Source organism: Dermacentor albipictus, chromosome 2 (assembly GCF_038994185.2).
Source record: "Dermacentor albipictus isolate Rhodes 1998 colony chromosome 2, USDA_Dalb.pri_finalv2, whole genome shotgun sequence".
Taxonomy (NCBI): Eukaryota; Metazoa; Arthropoda; class Arachnida; order Ixodida; family Ixodidae; genus Dermacentor; species Dermacentor albipictus.
In genome coordinates, this window is record NC_091822.1 from 28,692,216 (window position 1) to 28,713,910 (window position 21,695).

The following is a 21,695-nucleotide window of genomic DNA, read 5'->3' on the forward strand; positions in this document are numbered from 1 at the left end:
GAAGAGGATTTTCATGTTTGTGCGAAGGGATTCGAGAGTTGACGCAAGAGCAAAGACGCGGCCGTACGTCGGACAGTATGAAATTGCTAAAAGAATAAAGAAAACCAGAATTGGTACCGAGAAGATGGTGGTAAAATCACTTCGTGTGAGGTCTGAACCTCGCAAAAAAATAAAAGAAACCAAACTACCAAATTATGTAAGTATGGTGAGCTAAAATCTGCGGCAGAAGAAAAAGAAAGGAAAGAGCCACAGACTCTTTGGGACACGAGAAAGCGGAGGTTTGAACGTATCGTGTCTGCTTCGTAGATTTTACCAGCAAAAGCAAAGAATGAGGGTTAAGGGCGTCAGTGGATCGAAACATTTATTCTCCAAAAATGCTACCCTAAACCCGCAGGTCTCAGTGTCGCGTATCCTAATTCGTAAGCACACCTATAGGCCTCGTGCACTGCAGCTTCAAGCCGCGCACGTAGCGCCCTCTGTCGCGGGTAACGGCGATTATAGGTTGGGGGTGAATGCGAAGTGGACGCGTTGACAACGTAGGGGAGCATGGCGCCTCGTCGCGTGGTTGTGAAAACCGGGTCCAGGAAAGACAATTCGCCGTATTGCTGCGTTTATGGCTGTCACAACAGCTACAGGAACACTGCTGGAAAATTGCCGCCGATCAAATTCTACCGTTTTCCTTGGAAATCGTATGAGACTGAAAGAAGACAGAGGTGGATCGCAGCTGTCCGCCGAGCAAGGTAAACATGCCTTACTATCGATTGATGCCAGTTTAATGTTGCACATTGGGCTTCTTGGCATATCATGATGGAGGCAAAGTAGTTGCGCATCAAAAACAGAACAAAAGAACACAGACAACACACACCAAAGCGCCAAATGTGTGTGTCGTCTGTGTTCTTTTGACCTGTTTCTGATGGGCTGCGCCTTTTGCCTTTATAATGCCAGTCTGTGCGCCTTATGTATTCAGACACGTTATCTTCTTGCTTTCTAACAGCTCAGAGGGAGAGCTGTGGCAACCGAAAAGGAATGAAACGCGAATATGCAGTGCTCACTTCGTGGGAAACGAGAGAAGCAACATCGCTCAGCACCCAGCGTACATTCCAACAATATTTCCACCTTGCTACAAAAAGAGTGATGCCGCCTTGCCCCAGACAAAACTGGGAAGATTTGAAAGGTAAGTAGAGAATAGTTTCGTGCCGACTTTTACTAGTGTAGCATGATTATCGGAAGTTCGGAATCATTGTTTGGAAAACTACGTGAGCGTTCGGCCGGCGCGCGGGCGCCCGCAACACGTGAAAATAATCGGCATGATAAAGGTGAAGTCGCAGCGCCGACGACCAATCATGGGCAGTACTACGTAAGGGAAGTCTTCTGAGTACAAGTTTTGAAACACTTGGTGGAACCTTGAAAGTGAAACTTCGTAGTTTTGCCCCGATGGTGCATTCGGGCACCTTCTTACGCAGTAACACTCATGCTTTCTGTCTCGTTCTTCTAGGATTCAGCGACGGAGCGCGCTGCGACCAGTCATTGCTCCAACGTGTCAAACTGCCGTCTCCTTGAATTCAGAGGACGACACAGCGGCACTGGAAGAACGCAACGAAATGTCAGACTTGGAAGCCACCGTTTGCTTCAGTCCTGACTCGGCACAGGGCACATCCGCGTCGGAAGAATGCAACAAGTTTGCGTCCGTGGTAAGACTCTCGTTTTTTTACACAGTACACAGTCGGTTTGTGTTCCAAGCAGGCGCATCTTGAAATCTTATGGGCTAACATTAACTGTTGTGCTGATTACATTCTGTTGCTATTTTCTGTTCTACAAAATATATTTTTCTGTACCTAACTAGCTGATACTTATACAGATAGGTTCAAAGATTTTTGTCCATGACTTGTATACTGTTCCAGACAACATACAATGCCTATATTTTGGTCTGTTTGATCATTTTCATGGCAACACAACAATAAGGTGTGACAATAATATATGTTAATATTGAATTTTTCAGATGACTCAGACAGAGAACAGTTCATTCCAGGGGCCATGTAGCTTGTTTCTTTCTGTGGTGTCACAGTGTGATGCATCGACACAAGTGTCTCATATTGAAACTAGAGACAGCAGCGTGCAAGCAGAACCTGCAGTGAGGTCAACCGCCACTGGGCCAGAAGAGCGAAGCTGCGTTTTCCTTGGATACAGCTCTCTTTGCGAAAGGAAAGATGCATTCACAGAACTATGTGGAGTCAGTGCAAATGTGTTTGCCATGCTAATGTCTTTATTTTCATCTGTAGTCGTGAGGTCTGTTGATGTCCCTATCCCTCAAAAGATGGTGATCTTCCTAATGAAGATGAAACTTGGCATTTCATTTGCAAGTATAGCTGTACTTTTTGGCCTGCATCGTACAACTGTTAGCCGCATCTTTTTTTTTCGTTTTGAGGAATCTTCTTTACTCAATGCAACACTTCATTCCTGAACCGCCGCAAGCTGCTGTCAAGGCAACTATGCCAGCATGCTTTAAGGTACACTACCCTAACTGTCGTTTTATTATAGACTGCACTGAAGTGAGAACGGAAGAGCCACCTACTGTAGAACAGCGTCGAGCTCTTTTTTCACACTACAAGGGATGCTACACATTGAAGTTTTTAATTGGAATCTTGCCCAATGGTGCAGTGACCTTTGTATCAAAGGCTTATGGAGGTCGAGCTTCAGACACGCACATAACTCTAGAATCAGGCTTTCTCAATCGAATTGAGCCAGGTGATGTTGTGTTAGCCGACAAAGGTTTTCCAGGCATAAAAGCACCAGCGGAAGGAAACAAGGGCATTGTTGTCTTGCCCCCTTTCTCTAAAGGAAATATGCAATTTACATATGATGAGCTCCAGCAAACTTACCACATTGCTCAGGTACGCATCCATGTTGAAAGAGCTATCCAGCGAATAAAATTGTTTAATATTCTTAATTTTCGAGTATCTAATGATCTCATTCCTTATATGAGTGATATCATGCGAATGTGTTGCATCCTGGTGAATCTGCAACCGCCAATTATAAACACACAAAAGCTTGAGCAATCTTAAGACAAATGCCGTAGAACATGGTGCTATTCATTCCGAATTAGGAAATGAACCTTCTCACCCTGTCAGCCTATATTATATGTTAATGTACATGCTACAATAAATTAAGAAATTTCACGAAGATTTACTCCTTCAAATTGAAACTGGCGTGAAAAGGTTCGCCTTCACTGTTGTATTATATGCATTTGAAGGCAATTCAGGACAGCATTAGTCGTTTTACCAGCATTTATCATGTAGGGAACCTTTGCATGTGACCTCAGGTGTGTATTGCAAGGAGTACCTAATTGTGAGAGCTAGGCCCATCATTCTTCTTGTGTACAGATTTTATAGGAACTGTGTTGAGTTTGAGGATTTTCACCTTGGTATTAACAATGGAACAAGCTGTAGCCTTGGGCAGAAATGCAAAAGACCTCTGTATGTGAATTTAATGCACATTATAAGACCCAGGCAGCGAAAATTAATGCAGAGCCCTCTACCATGGTGTCTCATAGCTCAAACAGAGCTTCAGTAACCATGCTTTAGAGTTGAAAAGTTAAAAAAAGCAGCTGCAACATGTTCATCTATGTTGTGTGTAAAATAACAAAATTTGACTTAACAGAGTGCACATGGCGCTGTGTACAGTACTTTTAATGAGGTTCCTTTTGATATAATTTCGCTAAAGTGGAACTCAGTGAATGCAAGCTGCATCATTTGCACTCTGCTGTAATAACACCAAGCTTGTTTCACATTTATTGTCTTTGCACTCACGCTTGCAGACAAAGCATAAGAATATGTAATGGAAAAGGAAAAAAAGTCAACTATATAAGCAACAGGTTTGTGGCTTGTAGGCAACACTAGGCAGATCACTAGCAAACTACCAATGGCCTTGTGTGGAACTCGTACAGATATTTCTTAGTGAAATATTTAGCGCGCACAATTGGAAAGGGCACAGTGAAATGGGGACCCACGAGCGCTTACTCACAACTGTATTATTTTCGGAAAGACACAGAACATAAATACCCCAGCTGTCAGCACTGAGCATGTGCAACAAGAGTCGTCAGTATAAACAGAAACAGATTAAAAAGGTTCAACCTGTATTTAAAAAAGCAAATTCTTTGTCAGTGATTGCAACTGATGTTTGGCTTACGCATTTTTCAGCACACATTTGGATATGAAATGCTTCTTTCATGTGTTTGTTTTTATCCGAAAACAAAATGTCGGTGTCGAAAAATACCAGATCATAATGACATAGATTACAGTGGTTTGACAAGTGCGAATAGTTTTCTTTACTGAGAGAATGCTCATGTTCTTTTAGACGGGTGTTTATGCACTGACCGGTTTGTCCTATGCACACGTTGCCACAGGTTAACGGAAGCCGGTACACAACACCTATTCTGCATTTTGTGAATATTTGGTCTTCTGTATGACTGCAGCTGCATTTTTTACCCTGTTGTCAAACATTTGAAATAGCTTGGCACAGTTTTCTCATCAGATCGGAAACAGGGGTGTAGATTGCATTTTGTCTGCATTACCTGCTGGATACCACTGTGGCTGGATATCTTAATAAAGAATAATAATGAAGTGTATGTTAATAAAAAATCAAACCTCCTTACGGCAGCCTGGCCCTTGGTGATTTCGGCAATCTCTAATATTTGATCAATGTTTTTTTGACGAATTGTTTGTAGAAATCTTTTCCAGGGATAGACATCTTTGAGACCATGTTTTGACTTTTCAGAATAAAAGGAGAGGTCGAAGTGACCCTTAGCGCACTGTGTATGCTGCCCTCCGTATCCAGTTTTTTTTTAGCAACTCTCGGTCGAAGCTGTCGTCTGCTAGATGTGCCGTCGACGGCACCTGGATCATGTCCCTGCGCTCCTCAAGCTCCTTAATGGCACAATTTACACCTGCAAACTGCGAGAAAAGAGCTGCAGGGTTCACCATCTGCAGAATTGGTTTTCGCGAAGGTCGACTTGCAAAATTGATTGCGTCAATCAGCGGGAAAGTCGCATCACACACACAAAAAAAATAAAAAACGAACTTCCCGTACGGGAAAAGACTTCCTTGATTGATTTTTTGACATCGACGTTGGGACGCGATGATGGTTTCTTCCATGCGCATGGAACATCCGTGCACGATGTATATTCGTATTCATTTACGAATATCGCCATGGCCGCGGCGTGCTTGCACCAGCCTCCACAGCCAGCTTTGCATGTACAGCTTGCGTGCAAAATATTTCTGGAATTTTCTGACAACTAAAAAAGAAAAAAAAATGAAGCGGTTAGCGATATTGAGGCACTTATTTATTTATTTATTTTTTTGAAGAAAGGATCGGTTCACCTCAAGACGCACATCGTAGTCCACGCTTTTCATCTGGGCGACACATTTGCCGACGATGTCCGACGGGCCTCTTGCGTTCACCGATTCTTCTCTTACTGCGTAAACGTGCCTGCTATAGTACAACCTCGCACCCATGCGTAAGCAGCTCTTCTTGAAGTAGCCATCGATATTTTCTATCTTTAGAAAGCCGCAAAACAACACACGCCGATCACTCGTCAACGCCATCTCCACCCATAGCGCAGTGCGCGGCGCGGCCGTAAACAGCAGTGCCCCCAACCTGAAATCTCCGAGGATGGCCGCATGTGGCGCTGCATGTACCGGTACAGTGGCGCCGCGTGACCAGAGCTCGAGGCCTATATCCAGAGAAAAGGAAAAAACGCTTGAAAGGCAAACGCGGAGGTCCTTGGTTTGGTGCTCTACAAGGAATAAAGATAGTACCGCAAACACCTCATAAAGAAGAATGAGATCAGAAATTGCTGCTATACAATCACAATTTACTCTTCATGAGTAAAAAAAATGGCGCAACGGCTTAAGTATACACCAGCCCATTTCTGAATCTAAGCAAAAATTGCGCTCTTTGAAGCTTTTGCCCTTGAACGATATTCGCCATCCATCTCGCATGCGTTTCCTTCCTGCAAAGCTTCCCTCACGTCACGAACAGCTTGAGTCAGACATTTTTTTATGACGTTGCACATGTTGGCGACTGTAGTGTTGCGCAGTTCTCCAGAAACGATAAATTTGGTGAACAGTCACAGGATGATTATATCGGGTTATACGAAAAAAAGTTTCCGCATTGCATCCTTAGCAAAAAAGTACACAGCGTGCGCAGAGTTTTGAATAAAGAAAGTAAAAGCAGCATTATTTACGATCATTTTTCAGGGACAAGATAACCTCCAATTTCTGGAAAATATTTTCATAGTGTTCTCATATATTACGGGACGCTCAGGAAGGGTTTCTATCTTTCATTATCACTTTTAACAAATTCCAGCGTAATACTTTTCAAGGATCAAGTCATTTTGGTGGGACGCATTATTAAAGTTTCAGTAATGTTAAGGGTACTTAGTATACAGAAGGAGCTCCATAGATAAAATGATTTCTAAGATTCCGTTATCTGCGAAATCAGAAACTAACTGAAACGCTTTGCTTTAGAACCCTAAAGAAAGCCGATATCAAAACGAAAGCGGACTCCTGGTGCTTTGTAAAGGCACTAATCTAACACGAGTCATTTTTAAACCACTATTCAGGCATCTTTTTGGCATAGTTTTTTCAGCGACTGGTATCTGCATGTCCGACAAAGAGAAAAAAAATCAATAGAATGAAAGTCTTTTTCTTTCTTTCTTGGTATCGCTTTCGGTATTGTCTCGTCATAAGCGCAAGTTGGCTGCTTTATGATTGCACGTTCTGCGAGCTACCTTTAGTTTTCTGACGCTATGGCCACTAATGACCTAGGAATTGGGCTATCATTATAACGTATGTCACGCTCACGCAGCACGAAAATCAAGAATTCTGAAATAAACTTTGTCTTTCCTTTTTTTTCTCTCTTCATAATATAACCCTTAAAACCCTGTAGCCCTCGAGAAAAGACCTCTTACAAAGCAACAGAACGAAACATGCACCATGAGTTTGATCGTACCATATAAAGATAGTTGTAATTATGCAAAGCTAACTAATGCTTTAAGAAACAGTTGGCTATCTGGCATGGTTACGAAACATGAGACAATGAAATTACACTCCCGGGGAGCAGAGAGTATGACGAATTAAAATAAAATAACCTCTTCTTATTGTATTATTCACTTCACACCTTATTACCGTGATGAATACGGTTGAAAACGGACTTCAGCCACGGAATGAAGTCGTCGTAGAGTGTAGTACGACAAACATATTTATGAGAGAACGAGCAAGGGGTGAGTAAGACGGGTGTAGTTAGTGTACAAGCGATATAGGCTGGTTAGATAAGCTGTACTCGCAGTACGGTTTTACTTAGAAAGAATGAAAGGTACAGTATAATTTCGTACTAATGGAGGGGAATTAAGTGGCTTATCGACACTAGGGTTTCATTAATTAGGACGGATAATCAAGCATGGATCGCATCACTGCTTTGTAGAGCAATAGCTTTAACCCAGCAAGAGCGTTGACAGTGTTATAGACGCACGCAAGTAAATATTGTCATGAAAATGTGCGAGTCGTTCGTCGTTTGAACGGAGGAACATCATTAGCGCCTTCGTCGCCCTCTGGTGTGAGGACTCTAAGAGCCAGCACTCCCAAGATCGTCCGCTTGGAAAGCAGCCTTTGTACACGTTTCTCTCAATCTTCTTGAGTATGTTTTTCGGTTCACCTTCCTCTATCGTCTTACGAATTTCCCACTGCAGGTAATCAAACTGCTACTTTCTTTTCTGGTTGTTATCCCCGCTATTTTCATATTGCTTATCTCTCTCTTGGCGGCATTAGCTAGAAATATCCAACCGTGCAATTGCTACTGGTAATGAATTGTCCAATTAAGTAGCGGTGGTTTTAATGTGCTCACTGAGCTATTTATGCGACGTGAATAAATCTAGGGACACTGTTAAGATCCTAGGCGCCAGAATGCGGAATAGTTTCTAGACATGCTGTGGTATTCACCCTAAACCAAATCACCATGAACCAAATCAAACGTTTACTTCTTCATCCTTATCATTATCGTTTGCTAACATCCGTAGTATTATGTCAAAGCGCGATCTTGTTTCTTTTCTCGACGATTGCAATTGAGATGCTCCTGCTTTTACCGAAACCTGGTTACACCTTGAAATAACTGACAACGAAATCTCCCCCGCTAATACAACCTAGAACACATACAGGTGCGACCGTGATAAGAAAAGAGGGGGTGGTGTCATGATAGGAATTAAAAAGAATATCACATCATTTGTTGTTCAAACCCATACTAGTCTCGAATCATTTGGGTAGCCTGCTCTGTATCATCCGTGAAGGTACTGCTCGGTAACTGTTACCGTGTACCGGATTCTGATTTTTCCTTCGTAACTGCATTACATGACAGTATGAATGAGGTAATTGGTCTGTATCAGGCAGATATAATGTGCCTATTCGAAGATTTCAATCTTCCTTTAATCGAATTGGTTAATCTATCCTCTTCGTGTCATATGTGCACAAGCTTTATTTCCTTAACATTAGATTTTAACCTATTTCAAGTAGTTAATGTACCGACTCGTAATTCCAATCTTTTTGATCTCATTTTAACAACAGCTCCAGAAACTGTCACACATATAACTTACTTAGATGGATTCAGTGATCACCAGCTACTCCAAGTGACTATAGATATTCCATGCGCGTCCACTGGTTCCATAACAAAGGAAATTAGAAAATACAATAAAGATAATTATTATATCATCAATTTAGAACTAGACAGCTTTTTGGTTGATGTATTGGAGCCATTTCTTTACAGCAGATCTGTCAACGAAAATTGGGTTCTGTTCAGAGATAAGTTGTCTACATTGATTGAAAAGCACGTTCCTCTTGTTACTATAACTAACGATAATTCCAACCCATGGCTTACTAAAACTCTTAACAGAATGAGACATAAGAAACAACGCCTATATGAAAATGCAAAGCGCGTACAAACAACATTGGCTTGGGATAAATACAAACGTTATCTAAAAGAGTACTGCACAGCTTTATTGGTGGCCAAGAATAAATATTTTTCAAAAGACTTACCGGCAATTCTTACAAGCAATCCAAGAAAATTCTGGAACATAGTTAACCCTAGTAATAAGTGCAGTAATATTTCATTGCAGGATAAAAACAACGCGCCTATTCCTGACAGTCAATGTCCGACAGCATTCAACTCATTTTTCACATCCGTCTTTACAAGAGAAGATAGTTGTAACATACCTTTTGTTCCCGATATTGATTTCCAGTACATGGCTCCCATCACTGTCACTTTAAAAGGCTTAGTCGATCTTATAGATAACCTTAAGATGTCTTCATCCTCTGGTATAGATGGTAAAAATTCTAAAATACTAAAAAACACAATATTAGTATCAAGCAAAATTCTGCTACACCTATTTAACCAATCGCTTACAACTGGTATGCTTCCTACAGACTGGAAGATAGCAAAAGTAGTTCCTGTCTTTAAGAAAGGTAACAAGAGTTCTAGTGGTAATTACCGTCCTATATCACTAACATGCATTTGCTGCAAAATGTTGGAACACTTTATCGCATCCCATATATATTCTCATCTTGAATGTAATAACTTTTTTTACCCAAAACAGCATGGTTTCCGAAAAGGATTTTCTTGCGAAACCCAACTACTAGAATTCACGTCAGACTTACACTTTGATATGAACAGTAATAAACAAATTGACTCTATCTTTTTGGATTTCTTGAAAGCATTCGATCATGTAGCCCATAGTCGCCTGATATGAAAGCTCTCAGCAATTAAACTCGACTCACTAACCCTATCATGGATTCGTAAATTTCTTACTAATCGCGAACAGTTCACTGTTTTTGCTAACTTTTCCTCTGGCCTCTCTGACGTCACCTCTGGTGCACCTCAAGGCAGTGTACTTGGGCCTCCTCTCTTTTTAATTTACATTAACGACTTACCGAACAATATATCATCTTCTGTACGATTATTTGCTGACGACTGTATTGTATACCGTTCGATTAACTGTCCCTCTGAGCACGCGGCACTCCAAAATGATCTTGCACATATCAGTGATTGGTGTGCTACGTGGCTCATGTCCCTAAACGTGTCGAAGTGCAAAGTAGTCTCCTTTTCTCGAAAAACTGTTAACTCTCACTTTTCTTATCATCTGGATTCCAACATAGTTGACCACACCACAGAATATAAGTACTTAGGAGTGCTCCTTACACATAATCTCTCATGGACTAAACACATCACCTCCATTTCATCTAACGCCTCCAGATCATTAGGATTTCTGCGCCGCAATTTAAGAAGTGCGCCTTCACCACTATGAAAACTAGCTTGCGTAACTATTGTACGGCCACAAATTGAGTACACCTCATGTATATGGTCTCCTCATCAAAATTACCTCATCGAACTCCTGGAGGGCATCCAGAATAGAGCGAGCCGTTTCATTTTGTAAAAATTATAGTGACCTGTCAAGTGTAACCCAAATAAAAATCGATCTTTCGTTGCAACCACTAACTACTCGCCGTGATATTTACCTTCTATTATTATTTCATAGATTTGTTCACACAGTTGGCCTAACCTTATCAAACCTGAAAAAAGCATCCTCGACATCACAATGACTGAACAATCAGTTCAGCACCACCCGAATGGATGACAACTCACACGCTTCTAATTTTTCAGCTTTGCCCCGTGCAGTCCGTTTATGGAACGCACTACCAGATACCATTGCATGCCAATCTAAACACACTGCATTTCGCAATCTGCTAACCGATAATTATACCGTTTCAACCGTCTAAACAAGCCATGTCTTTTGTAATTTTCTTGGATTTTTTCTACAAGTTAAAGAATTTGAGTGCTCCCAATTTTTTTACAATATTTACTGCTGTATAACATACAAAAACGTTTACAATGCTATTATGCTAATATGTTGTTGTTCACCATTTATTCTTATTGTTCTACTATTGTATTTGCTAATGAATTAATTTTCCATGTTGTGTGCGTACTCCATTGATCATGCTGATGTTTATTTCTTTCCCGATTCCATACTAATATGTTACCGTATTTCCCCCCTTGCATTATGCCTTCTCGAAGGCCTGTAAGGTACATGTAAATAAATAAATATTATTTCCATGTGGTATTATTTAGTTCAATTAACCACTTCCAGCAACAATCAACTATATTATTCAGATATCGTATTGTAATATTGTAAGCACTACTAGTTGCCGTGGAGATAACGTCGCCGAAAAAGTGAATGTTTGAATAAATCGTAACAGTAGGATCACTAATATAAATCAGAAATAATAGAGCTCGTAGAACGGACATATGTGGCGCGCCTGGCAAAATTTCAGGGCGTAGTCACTGAGGACGCTTAGCGTTAATGAGCTGAAAGCGACTAGCAAAAACGAAAGTTGAAAGGCGATTGAACCTCCACTTGATATCAAAGAAAATGTTTTCGTGGGCAAGTTGAGGGTGAGAATGGGGCGCAGCCGATGCGCCAGGCACCCTATCACAAGGCCCCTCGCGTAAGAGGAGTAGTAACAGCGTCGGAATGCTTCAATTTTGTGACTGCAGATTCCTCATGATGGGCCCATATTTTCAGGCTTCACTACATTCGGGCCGTTTCAACGCTTGAGGGCGTGCTAAATACTTTTAAATAATTTCTGGCTTTTGGCACGCCAAATCAACGATCTGATTCTAGGGGGTGCCGTAGCCACGAAAAACACCCCTGGCATTACGGTTACAGTACCGGGCCTCTGTGCTAGAGGTACTCTGTTTGAACCGAACATCGTACAATTTTATTTGTCTAATGGGGGGCGTAACACGCCGCCGCTCCAGTCCGGTGCGCTGGCATGTTGTCTTCTCGCGCTACATATACGTAAGCCGTCTTCTGCACCAGCTCGGGCGGCGATAGTCGCGCCGCTACACTGTACACTATATATATATATATATATATATATATATATATATATATATATATATATATATATATATGATGAACGAGCAGGAAGGGGGTTGACCGAGGGGTCCGATTTTTATTAATGGCATCATAAGGAGCCAACAAACAAAGACACCAAGGGCACCACAGGGGAAATTACTCGTACTTCAGAAGGTTGTGGGATCGTTTTGCACTTGCGGCAAGTTGTCTTTTCTTCTACTTTTAATTCTATTATTATATAATTTCCTTATTTCAATTAGTAAGTATAAGCAATAAGTGTGTGTTGTCTTTGGTGTCGTTGTTAGCTCCTTATGGTGTGTGTGTGTGTGTGTGTGTGTGTGTGTGTGTGTGTGTGTGTGTGTGTGTGTGTGTGTGCGCGTGTGCGTGTGCGTGTGTGTGGAGGGGGGGGGGGAAGCGTACCAGTCTCAGACTCCTTCAGCGCCTTCTTCATCCGGTTATCTACTTTCACTGTGCTGACTCAGCCCCATCGAGACGCTCTCCTCTTCAGGGTGCTCCTCGCCTCTTGTCAGTCTATTAGAAAAATTGCTCAATGTAGGCAATGCTATTCGCTTTGAAAGCAAAAACCAAATCACCGCCCCTTCCAGTCCATGAAGATGGTCGAGCAGCAGAGCTGTGTTAGCTAAACCGAGTTTAATACCAAGCAAGTCAAACTTCGCCGTCAGTCTATATTGTAAATCGTTGCGAAGAGGTTGAGTTGCGTCAGGTTGTACTCGAACCAGAGTCTGTCGCAGACCTTGCCGCTGTGACCGAAGTCTCGATCCAGCAATTTCCGCTTGGAGCGAGCAGTGGCTGCACCGTTCAGGGTGGTTGCTTATCTGCGTTGGCGCCGTTATAGAGCTTCTCGTTCGCGGAGTCCGGGTTGTACATTACGACGCTGCTGATGTGTTTCCGGGTCACGGGCGCGCACTTCGCGATCGGCCTCCCGGCGCGGCTGTTTAAACTTGGCATCTCTGGCGCGCAGCTCGGGGTCGACCCTGCGACGACAAGCTCGTTAACGAGCCAACTCACGCTGACTCTCACGGTAAGCAGTTTCTTCCTCAGGAGTGCGCACTACTCATGGTCTTCCCGTAGTTGTGGCGTGGTTAGTAGCATCCGCCCGGTATTCCCGCTTTCGATTCTTCAAAATTAAATTGCTTCAAGTTTAAATCCCTCCGTCGTGTAAGACAATGAATGGCTCATGGTCCCGTAAACACGGCCTCCCCATTACGACGACCAAAGAGAAGTGAAATTCTACGTTGGAATGGCGAGCGGCAACAGAGCCAGCTGTGGAAGAAAGCGACGACGCTCGAGCCTTGCTGATGATGATTGTTTTAGCGAAGTCTGTAAAAGACAGCACAGGGCCTGCATAAGCAGCTTCGTTGTAAAAAAGTCACCTCATATGAACGGGGAGCGCATTTAATTGGGCTTTTCAAACAATGTTTCGAGTTACCTCCCGATGCTTGCGTCAGTGGTTACGTAAATTTGACGTCAGTAGACTGGAATAAAACAAGATCGTAGTAGCTTTACGTTCTAGGTCCCCAGAAGATGTCCGCGCCGGGAAGTGATTCCCTCTTTTCGAGATGAAGTGGGCTGAAGCTTCGGGGACGCAGCGTGATCGCTTCTGTCGCTTTAGTCGCTTCAACCAGTACATCGCAGGGGAAGCGTTCCAGTGGTAGCACGCAGGGATATTCGACAACAGGGAATTATGGGAAAACATAAAGGGGGGCAGGCAGAACCGCTTTGCGATGAACAAGATGCTTTCCGGCATTTCATTAATTATTGGCAGAAAGCAGGACAGACGATCAAGGAGTACTACGACTAGACAAGGTGTCTCGGCGCCTTCGCCTACCTTACAGAGCGGCACATTATCTCTGGGTTTACTGAGGTTGTTTCTCCTGACGTGCTGACGTGACCAGCTGGAGTGTCTTCCACCTCACATTCAGAGTGACTCGCCGCTATGCAAAACTTGAAACATCCATGAAGCGGGTGAGAGGACTTTCCTTTACACGAATTCTGATTACAACGCCAAGAGATCTAGTTCTCATCAACAGACTGCAGGATTAAACTTTTACAGCTACCCCAGCCCATGTGTTCCAAGAAACGAATGTAGATACTGCTCTTCTGCTATTTTTACCCGATAGTTTCATTGGCACAATCAATGCCCACGCCGTGGCAACGTGTCTGCTCGTGAGACTGCATCGGGAAATGGCGAGAACAACGCAGAGTTTCACTAATAGGCATTTAAAACTCTACTCAAACGAAAACCTATCACTGGCACTCCAGATAAAGGGGCTACGATTACTGGTATCAGTCAGGCTGTGCACAGAGTGCTGCCACTTCAGTTGATGAGAAAGTCTAGATTCACACTTCAGCAGTTGCATCAAGCATTCGAACGTTGGGTCACGTAATCATTCATTTACGGATTGGAAACATTACAAAGAAAGTGGGTGAGCACGTGCTTCAAGGATTGATAACGCAGTTGATCCTTGGCCTATACAGCGCCTCGTACTTCAATCTTTCTGTAAACTTAGAAAGGAAGATAGTTACACAAGCACGTGACATTTTGAACGTACACAATCCGTACCATGCGGAAAGCACGAAAGCCTCTCTAATCAAAATCCTCAGAAAGCGCTCTTTGGCAGAAGGCAAGATACCATAGTCGAATGTCTTTTAAATAAATATGTAGTTGCCTTCTCGAAATCCCAGTCCAATTTCGGATGCATCTCGTCTGAGCAACATGTCCCAGTCGTGGTGGTCCTTGGAAACGTACTTGGCCAGCATATCGGTAAGAGTACGGTTTAACCGCTCTGTCAGGCGATTGGTTTGAGGATGGTATGAAGTAGTCAGTTTGTGTTGAATGGAACAGGAATGCACAATGTCAGCGATAACTTTCGAGAGGAAGTTTCGACCACGGTCAGTAAGCAGCTGTCGCGGGGCGCCATGAAGCAAGATAATGTCACGCAAGAGAAAGTCCGCGACGTCAGTGGCGCAGCTGGTAGGGAGAGCCCGAGTGATAGCGTATCGGGTGGCGTAATCAGTCGCGACGGCTACCCATTTGTTCCCAGAGGATGACGTGGGAAAGGGACCGAGCAGGTCTAATCCAACACGAAAGAACGGTTCCACAGGGACGGTGATCGGCTGGAGATGACCGGCAGGTAGCACCTGAGGTGTCTTCCGACGCTGGCAGGGATCACAGGCAGCAACATAGCGTCGAACGGAGCGAGCGAGACCAGGCCAATAGAAGCGGCGGCGGACGCGGTCGTACGTGCGGGTTACCCCAAGATGTCCTGCAGTGGGTGCGTCATGCATCTCAAAGAGCACAGTCTGTCGTAGATGTTTTGGCACGACAAGAAAAAGATCAGGGCCATCAGGGAGGAAGCTCCTTCGGTACAGAATGCCGCCCTGGAGGACATATCGGCGAACGGATGCGTCGGTAGGTGTAGAGCGCAGACGCTCGATGAGTACTCGCAGCGATAGGTCTGGGTACCGCTCATCGGCGATGTTAGCGAAGGCAGACACAGAGAAAATGCCGTCGGCGGTACTACTGTCGGCGTCGTCAGGCTCGTCTACCGGGTAGCGAGACAGGCAGTCAGCGTCCTTGTGTAGTCGGCCAGATTTGTAGGTAACAGAGAACGAATATTCTTGGAGGCGTAAAGCCCAGCGACCAAGTCTTCCTGAAGGGTCTTTCAATGAGCATAACCAACAAAGCGCGTGATGGTCTGTGACAACGGAAAAGGATTGGCCATATAAGTATGGGCGGAATTTCGCAACCGCCCAAACTAGGGCCAGACACTCACGCTCAGTGATGGAATAGTTGCGCTCCGCGGGTGAGAGGAGCCTGCTGGCGTAAGCGGTAACACGGTCGTGGCCACGCTGGCGTTGTGCCAGTACTGCTCCAATTCCGTGACCGCTGGCATCAGTACGGACTTCGGTAGGCGCAGAAGTATCGAAATGGGCCAGAACGGGAGGCGTTGTGAGAATGTCGATTAGATGAGAGAATGCATACGCCTCGTTATCGCCCCACTGGAAAGGAGCGTCTTTTTTCAAAAGGTCGGTTAGTGGTCGTGCTATGGCGGCGAAATTTCTCACGAAACGGCGGAAGTACGAACAAAGGCCGATGAAGCTGCGCACATCCTTGACACACTTCGGAACAGGGAAGTGCGTAACAGCATGGATCTTGCCTGGGTCCGGTTGCACTCCGTTCGCGTCAACGAGATGTCCAAGGACGGTAATCTGGCGACGGCCGAATTGGCACTTCGATGCGTTGAGTTGCAGACCGGCTCGCCGAAAAACGTCCAGGACTGCTGAGAGGCGCTCGAGGTGCGTAGCGAACGTTGGGGAGAATACGATAACGTCGTCCAAGTAGCACAAGCACGTGGACCATTTGAAACCCTGAAGAAGGGAGTCCATCATGCGTTCAAAAGTAGCAGGAGCGTTACATAGGCCGAACGGCATCACCTTGAATTGATAAAGACCGTCGGGTGTTACAAAGGCAGTCTTCTCGCGGTCGAGATCGTCCACGGCAATCTGCCAATAGCCGGAGCGAAGGTCGATAGAGGAGAAATAGCGAGCACCGTGGAGGCAGTCAAGGGCGTCATCAATCCGAGGTAGGGGATACACGTCCTTTTCGGTAACCCTGTTAAGGTGCCGATAATCCACGCAAAAGCGCCATGAGCCATCCTTCTTTTTTACCAGCACAACCGGTGACGCCCAAGGACTACATGACGGTTCAATAATGTTCTTGGCAAGCATTTTGCGAACTTCTGCGTGAATAACTTGACGCTTAGCTGGTGACCCTCGATACGGGCGGCGATGAATAGGAGGGGCATCGCCGGTATTAATGCGATGTTTGACAGCTGTAGTTTGGGCTAAAGGACGATTATTAAAGTCAAAAATATCGTGGTAGGAAAACAGAACGCGGTAGAGTTCACGAGCGTGCTCGGAGGGCAAGTCGGGGGCAATCATTTTCCGTAAGTCAGCGATGGTACAATTTGTCGACTGCGATGGTAGAGAAGTATCGGATGAAGTGTCGTCTACTGCAATGGATGCTACTGAGTGATCCTCCAACGAACAAAGCTGGACCAAAGACATCCCACGTGGCAGCACTTGTGTCGTCAAGCCAAAGTTGACCACTGGCAGGCAGACGCAATTCACCGTAATAGATAAAACTGTATGGGGTACTGTGATCCCGTGTGTAAGGACGACGTCTTGAATAGGAGCCGCGATGTAGTGACCGTCGGGGACTGGTGGGGATGACACTAGGTCAACGTAGGTCAGTGCCGAAGGTGGCAAGCGAACGAAGTCGGCGGAACTGAGGCGACTGGGGTGTGGTTCAGTAGGATCCAGAACAGGCAGGTCAAGGCGGAGAGTACTGGCGGAACAATCGATGAGAGCGGAATGTGCGGAGAGGAAGTCTAAGCCGAGGATGATGTCGTGGGGACAGTGGGCGATGACTGTGAATAGCACGATTGTTGAGCGATCGGCGAAGGAGACGCGGGCGGTACACATACCAATGACGGGGACTGTTCCGCCATCGGCGACACGGACAACAGGCGTCGTGGCGGGCGTGATAATTTTCCTGAGCCGGTTACGAAGGTCAGCACTCATTACGGACAAATGCGCCCCAGTGTCTATGAGAGCAGACACAGAAACACCGTCGACTTGCACGTCAAGAAGGTTCAGATGAGTGGGCAAAGTCAGTAGAGGATTTGGCGGCGTAGGGGGCAATGCAGCGTCACCTCGAGGCGCTGCATCGTCTAGTTTTCCGGCTGGGAGCGGCGTCCGAAGGGAGTCGGCGAATAGGAGCGACGGGGCTGGGGAGAGCGAGATTGTCGTCGTTGGGGCGAAGGCGAACGAGAATAGGGGCGGTTCGTTGCAGGAGAATCAGTGGCGGCATTATCGGAGCGTGCGGCATAGGGACGAGAAGGGCCACCTGAGGGGCGAGAGTAGGCAGTAGAAGTAGACCGGATCGGGGAACTCCAGCGACTACGACAGTGCCGAGAAATGTGCCCGATGCGATGGCAGTGGAAACAAATAGGCTTGTCGTCAGGAGTGCGCCATTCAGATGGGTTGCGGAAACGTGGTGGGTAAGAAGATGCGGGACGGGGCGAAATCGAAGAAGCCGGGCGGGTAACAGGGCGATGGGCCGAGCAGATGGTGTGAAGACCCATGTTTTCCAACTCCTGGCGGACAACTGCCTGTATCAGTGAGACCGTGACTGCAGATGTGGGGGTGGGACTGGAGTCGAAGGCAGCCGGATAGGCGGCCTCGATCTCACGCCGGACGATCCTGGTAACATCGGCAGTGTTGTTGGGACGAGGAGCGTCGGCACAGGAAGATGTCGCTGGGGTGTTGGGCAGACGGGCAAACTGCTGGTCAATACGTCGGCTTTTGGCGAGTTCCAGGCGGCGGCACTCTTTTATAACAGCATCCACCGTGGCTACGTTGTTGCAAACGAGCAAGTTGAAGGCGTCATCGGCAATGCCTTTGAGGATGTGGGAGACCTTGTCGGACTCAGTCATGTGTGCGTCAACTTTGCGGCACAGAGCCAAGACGTCCTGAATGTACGTGACATAGGGCTCCGTTGACGTCTGCACACGACTGGAAAGCGCCTTCTGCGCGGCAAGTTGGTGACCGTAGGGGTTGCCGAACAAGTCTCGAAGCTTTTGCTTAAGCGAATCCCAACTGGTCAGCTCATCTTCGTGCGTCCGATACCAAACTCGAGGTGTGCCACCGAGGTAAAAGACGACGTTGGCGAGCATGATAGTTGGGTCCCACCGGTTATTGCGGCTGACGTGTTCGTAAAGGCTGATCCAGTCCTCGACGTCTTCCCCATCTTTTGCCGAGAATACGCCAGGATCTCGGGGAGCGGAGAGGGTGATGTAGGTCGTCGAAGTGGCAGCAGGTGTCGGAGCCGGTGGAGTCGGGTTGGCGTCGCCGGGAGCCATGAAGGTAGGCTCGACGTACCGTCCACTGCGAAGCTCCGTGACGAGGTACAGGGAACGTCCACCTCCACCAAATATGTTACGTAGGAAGACGCAGACGACAAGCTATGTACAAATATATTTACAAGGGAAATAGGCTGCGCTTGGCCAAGAGGCAACAGCCCGCGCTAGCTTCTAAATCGTCGTCGTCGTCTTTACACTGCTGGCCTTTCGTGATCGCACATATTGTGCCGTAGCAATATGAATGCACTTACCATGCAGTGTTCCAATTTATCGAGCACCATGCAGATGTTCGCAAGCAGATAAGCGAGAAATAAAAAAAAAACAAGTTGACATCCAAGTTAAGCAAGGGGATGAGAGGTCTTCATTTTCCCCGCGAAGAAGCGCCGGTCATCCTAGTGGAAAAGAATGGCTAGGGACGCAGCAATTTATGTATTGACTACCGCAAGCTGAACTCCTTAACAGTGCCCTACTATCAGCCAAGTCCACGAATTGCTGTTGTCCTTGACCCCTTTGGCCAAAAATGTAACGTATTTTACTGCTTTGCATGTAACTTCTGGATACTGGCATGTCCTCAGGCACCCTGACGGTGTTCGCGAAGTTGCATTTGTCCCGACTAATGTCTAATTTGGATGGCTGTGATGCCGTTTGGGTTAAAGAGAGCTCCTGCTGCACTTAAAGGAGCCGTGAAGTCAATGATAGCGAAACATCGCCTGCGTAATGTAATCGACTACTTTAGCGATGTTGTCGTACAGTCAGAGAGGTTTGACGACCATCTGAGACATCTAGATGGATTACTGAAATCTTTTAATGATGCGCTACAAATGTGCAGTTTTTTAATGAACGCCTTTCACTCCAAAGCTTTAAAGAGTTGCGTTGTTAAGCCACTGGGTATGTGCGACAATTCATCAACCTCTCGCCAACTTCTGTCATTGAGCATGTCACTGAGTGTACGGCCGAGCAAAGGAACCAGCCTCAGCGTTCGCAGGCACCGGTGCGCCGCGCTTCCCGTCTCCGCAGGCATGCGCGGACTTCTAGTGGACGAACCGCGTGGGGTCCGATGCCTGGGCGGAGGAAGCCCTGCAGCGAGCGGCAACGACCGTCCACGAGTACGCCACGACCTGCGGCTTGAGCTGCGCTCCACAGAAATCGGAGCTGCTAATGGTACAGCCCGGAAGACCAAAGAAAGAGCCACCGCCGAACATAATCATCTCCATCGACGGCACAGAGATCAAACCAACGCAGCAGATCCGGATACTGGGCCTGCTGTTGCGCAGCGATGGCAAGGCGCACGCAGCCGTCAACAAAATCAAGACCACATCAGAGCAAGTCCTGAGCATGATCCGGAGAGTCACCAACCGGAACAGAGGAATCAAAGGAGAGGACGCACTGCGCCTGGTACAGGCATTCGTCGTGTCACGCGTAACGTACTCCGCCCCGTACCTCCAGCTTGCGAAGGTGAACCGCGAGACGCTGAACACGACGATAAGAAAAGCAGTCAAACTCGCCATGGGCATCCCAGTCTACACGTCAACGGAGAAGCTGCTGGAAATGGGTGCCCACAACACGGTAGAAGAGCTGGTGGAAGCACACCTATCCCACCAGAGAGTAAGGCTGAGCCGGACAGAGCACGGTCGGGCCGTCCTACGCAAGATAGGATGGCAAATCGAACAGCAACCGACAACGGAGCCGCTCCCCACAGTGTGGAGAGACATTATTAAGACCAAGCCCCTCCCCCGGAACATGCAGCCGGGGAGGAACAGCGAGAGGTGCTCTGCGCGGGCCAATGCACTGGCTCGACAGCTGGAAGAGGACCCCGAGGTCGTCTTCGTGGACGCCTCGCTTCCCAAGAACGGAACCAGAGCAACGGCGGTCGTCACCACCATCGATAAACTGGTCACAGGCGCGTCGATACGGACGACGAATACAGCTGAAGCAGAAGAAGTGGCCGTGGCCCTCGCACTCGCACAACCGGGAGTGAGGACCGTGGTCACAGACTCCCAGACCGCCTACGCAAGCTACCGCAAGGGGAACATCTCTCCCGCGGCACTAGCGATCCTCACCAAATGCAAATCACTAGGACGGGCCGTTGAGCTCGTGCGGGTCGCGGCTTACTCGCAAGTGGAAGGCAACGCACTCGCCGACCACTATGCCCGAGAACTGTCAATGCGGCCCGAGGATGAGCCAGAGCTACCGTACCCCGTGACAAGCTACAAAGAAATCACGCAAATGTACAGAAGTGGCAGATGTAGGCTTCCCCGTCCGCATCCGAAGCTCAGCCGAATGCAGCAAACAATCGTGCGACGCACGCAAGCGGGGTCGCTAGCGCATCCCGTGCTCTTGCACAAGATGTTTCCAACAGAGCATGACACTTCATGCCCTTTTTGCAGACGGTCAAAAGGCACTCTAGCACACATCCTTGCAGAGTTCACTAAGCTCAAGAATCCCCCACCATCCCTACCCCCCACCTTCCCCAGCCCCATCCCCCCCGAGCGATGGGAGACCTTGTTGTCCAGCCCCGACCTACCGACCCAGCTCGCGCTGGCGGCTAGGGGCCAGGGACTGCAGGACACATATGGGACCTGAGAAGAAGGTTCCACCCCATCTGGTACCAGCGCGCACCAACCGTCACTACGGGCTCAGTACAAAAGTTGATTCTCTCTCTCTCTCTAGGCAGTACCACTAGATGGCGCAGCGCGCCCAGGTAGAAGCGTGAAAAAGAAGTCCCAGTTGCCGTATGACGTGTTTCTTAGTGTTCGCACGGACCGGCGAGCCATGCATTTCGGAGGCTTAGC

The 21,695-nt window shown here is 46.7% G+C and overlaps 2 protein-coding genes across 2 annotated transcripts in view; both read left to right on the forward strand.

Moving 5' to 3' along the window:
* The window catches only part of LOC139055672 (uncharacterized), a 142,942-nt gene that overhangs the window by 22,692 nt on the left and 98,555 nt on the right, over positions 1-21,695 (forward strand). The window lies entirely within an intron of this gene.
* Positions 476-4,812, forward strand: LOC139055902 (uncharacterized). The gene is made up of 4 exons (XM_070533536.1): positions 476-740; positions 995-1,174; positions 1,496-1,691; positions 2,000-4,812. The coding sequence occupies exons 1-4, from the start codon at positions 547-549 to the stop codon at positions 2,459-2,461; spliced, it is 1,032 nt and encodes a 343-aa protein (XP_070389637.1). The 5' UTR covers positions 476-546; the 3' UTR covers positions 2,462-4,812.

Excerpts from the sequence above, each read along its gene's own strand:
- LOC139055902 (XM_070533536.1), top strand. The coding sequence starts at position 547 with ATGGCGCCTCGTCGCGTGGTTGTGAAAACCGGGTCCAGGAAAGACAAT. Across the intron at positions 1,175-1,495 it reads AAACTGGGAAGATTTGAAAG|GATTCAGCGACGGAGCGCGC; the intron begins GTAAGTAGAGAA and ends TCGTTCTTCTAG. Across the intron at positions 1,692-1,999 it reads GCAACAAGTTTGCGTCCGTG|ATGACTCAGACAGAGAACAG; the intron begins GTAAGACTCTCG and ends TGAATTTTTCAG.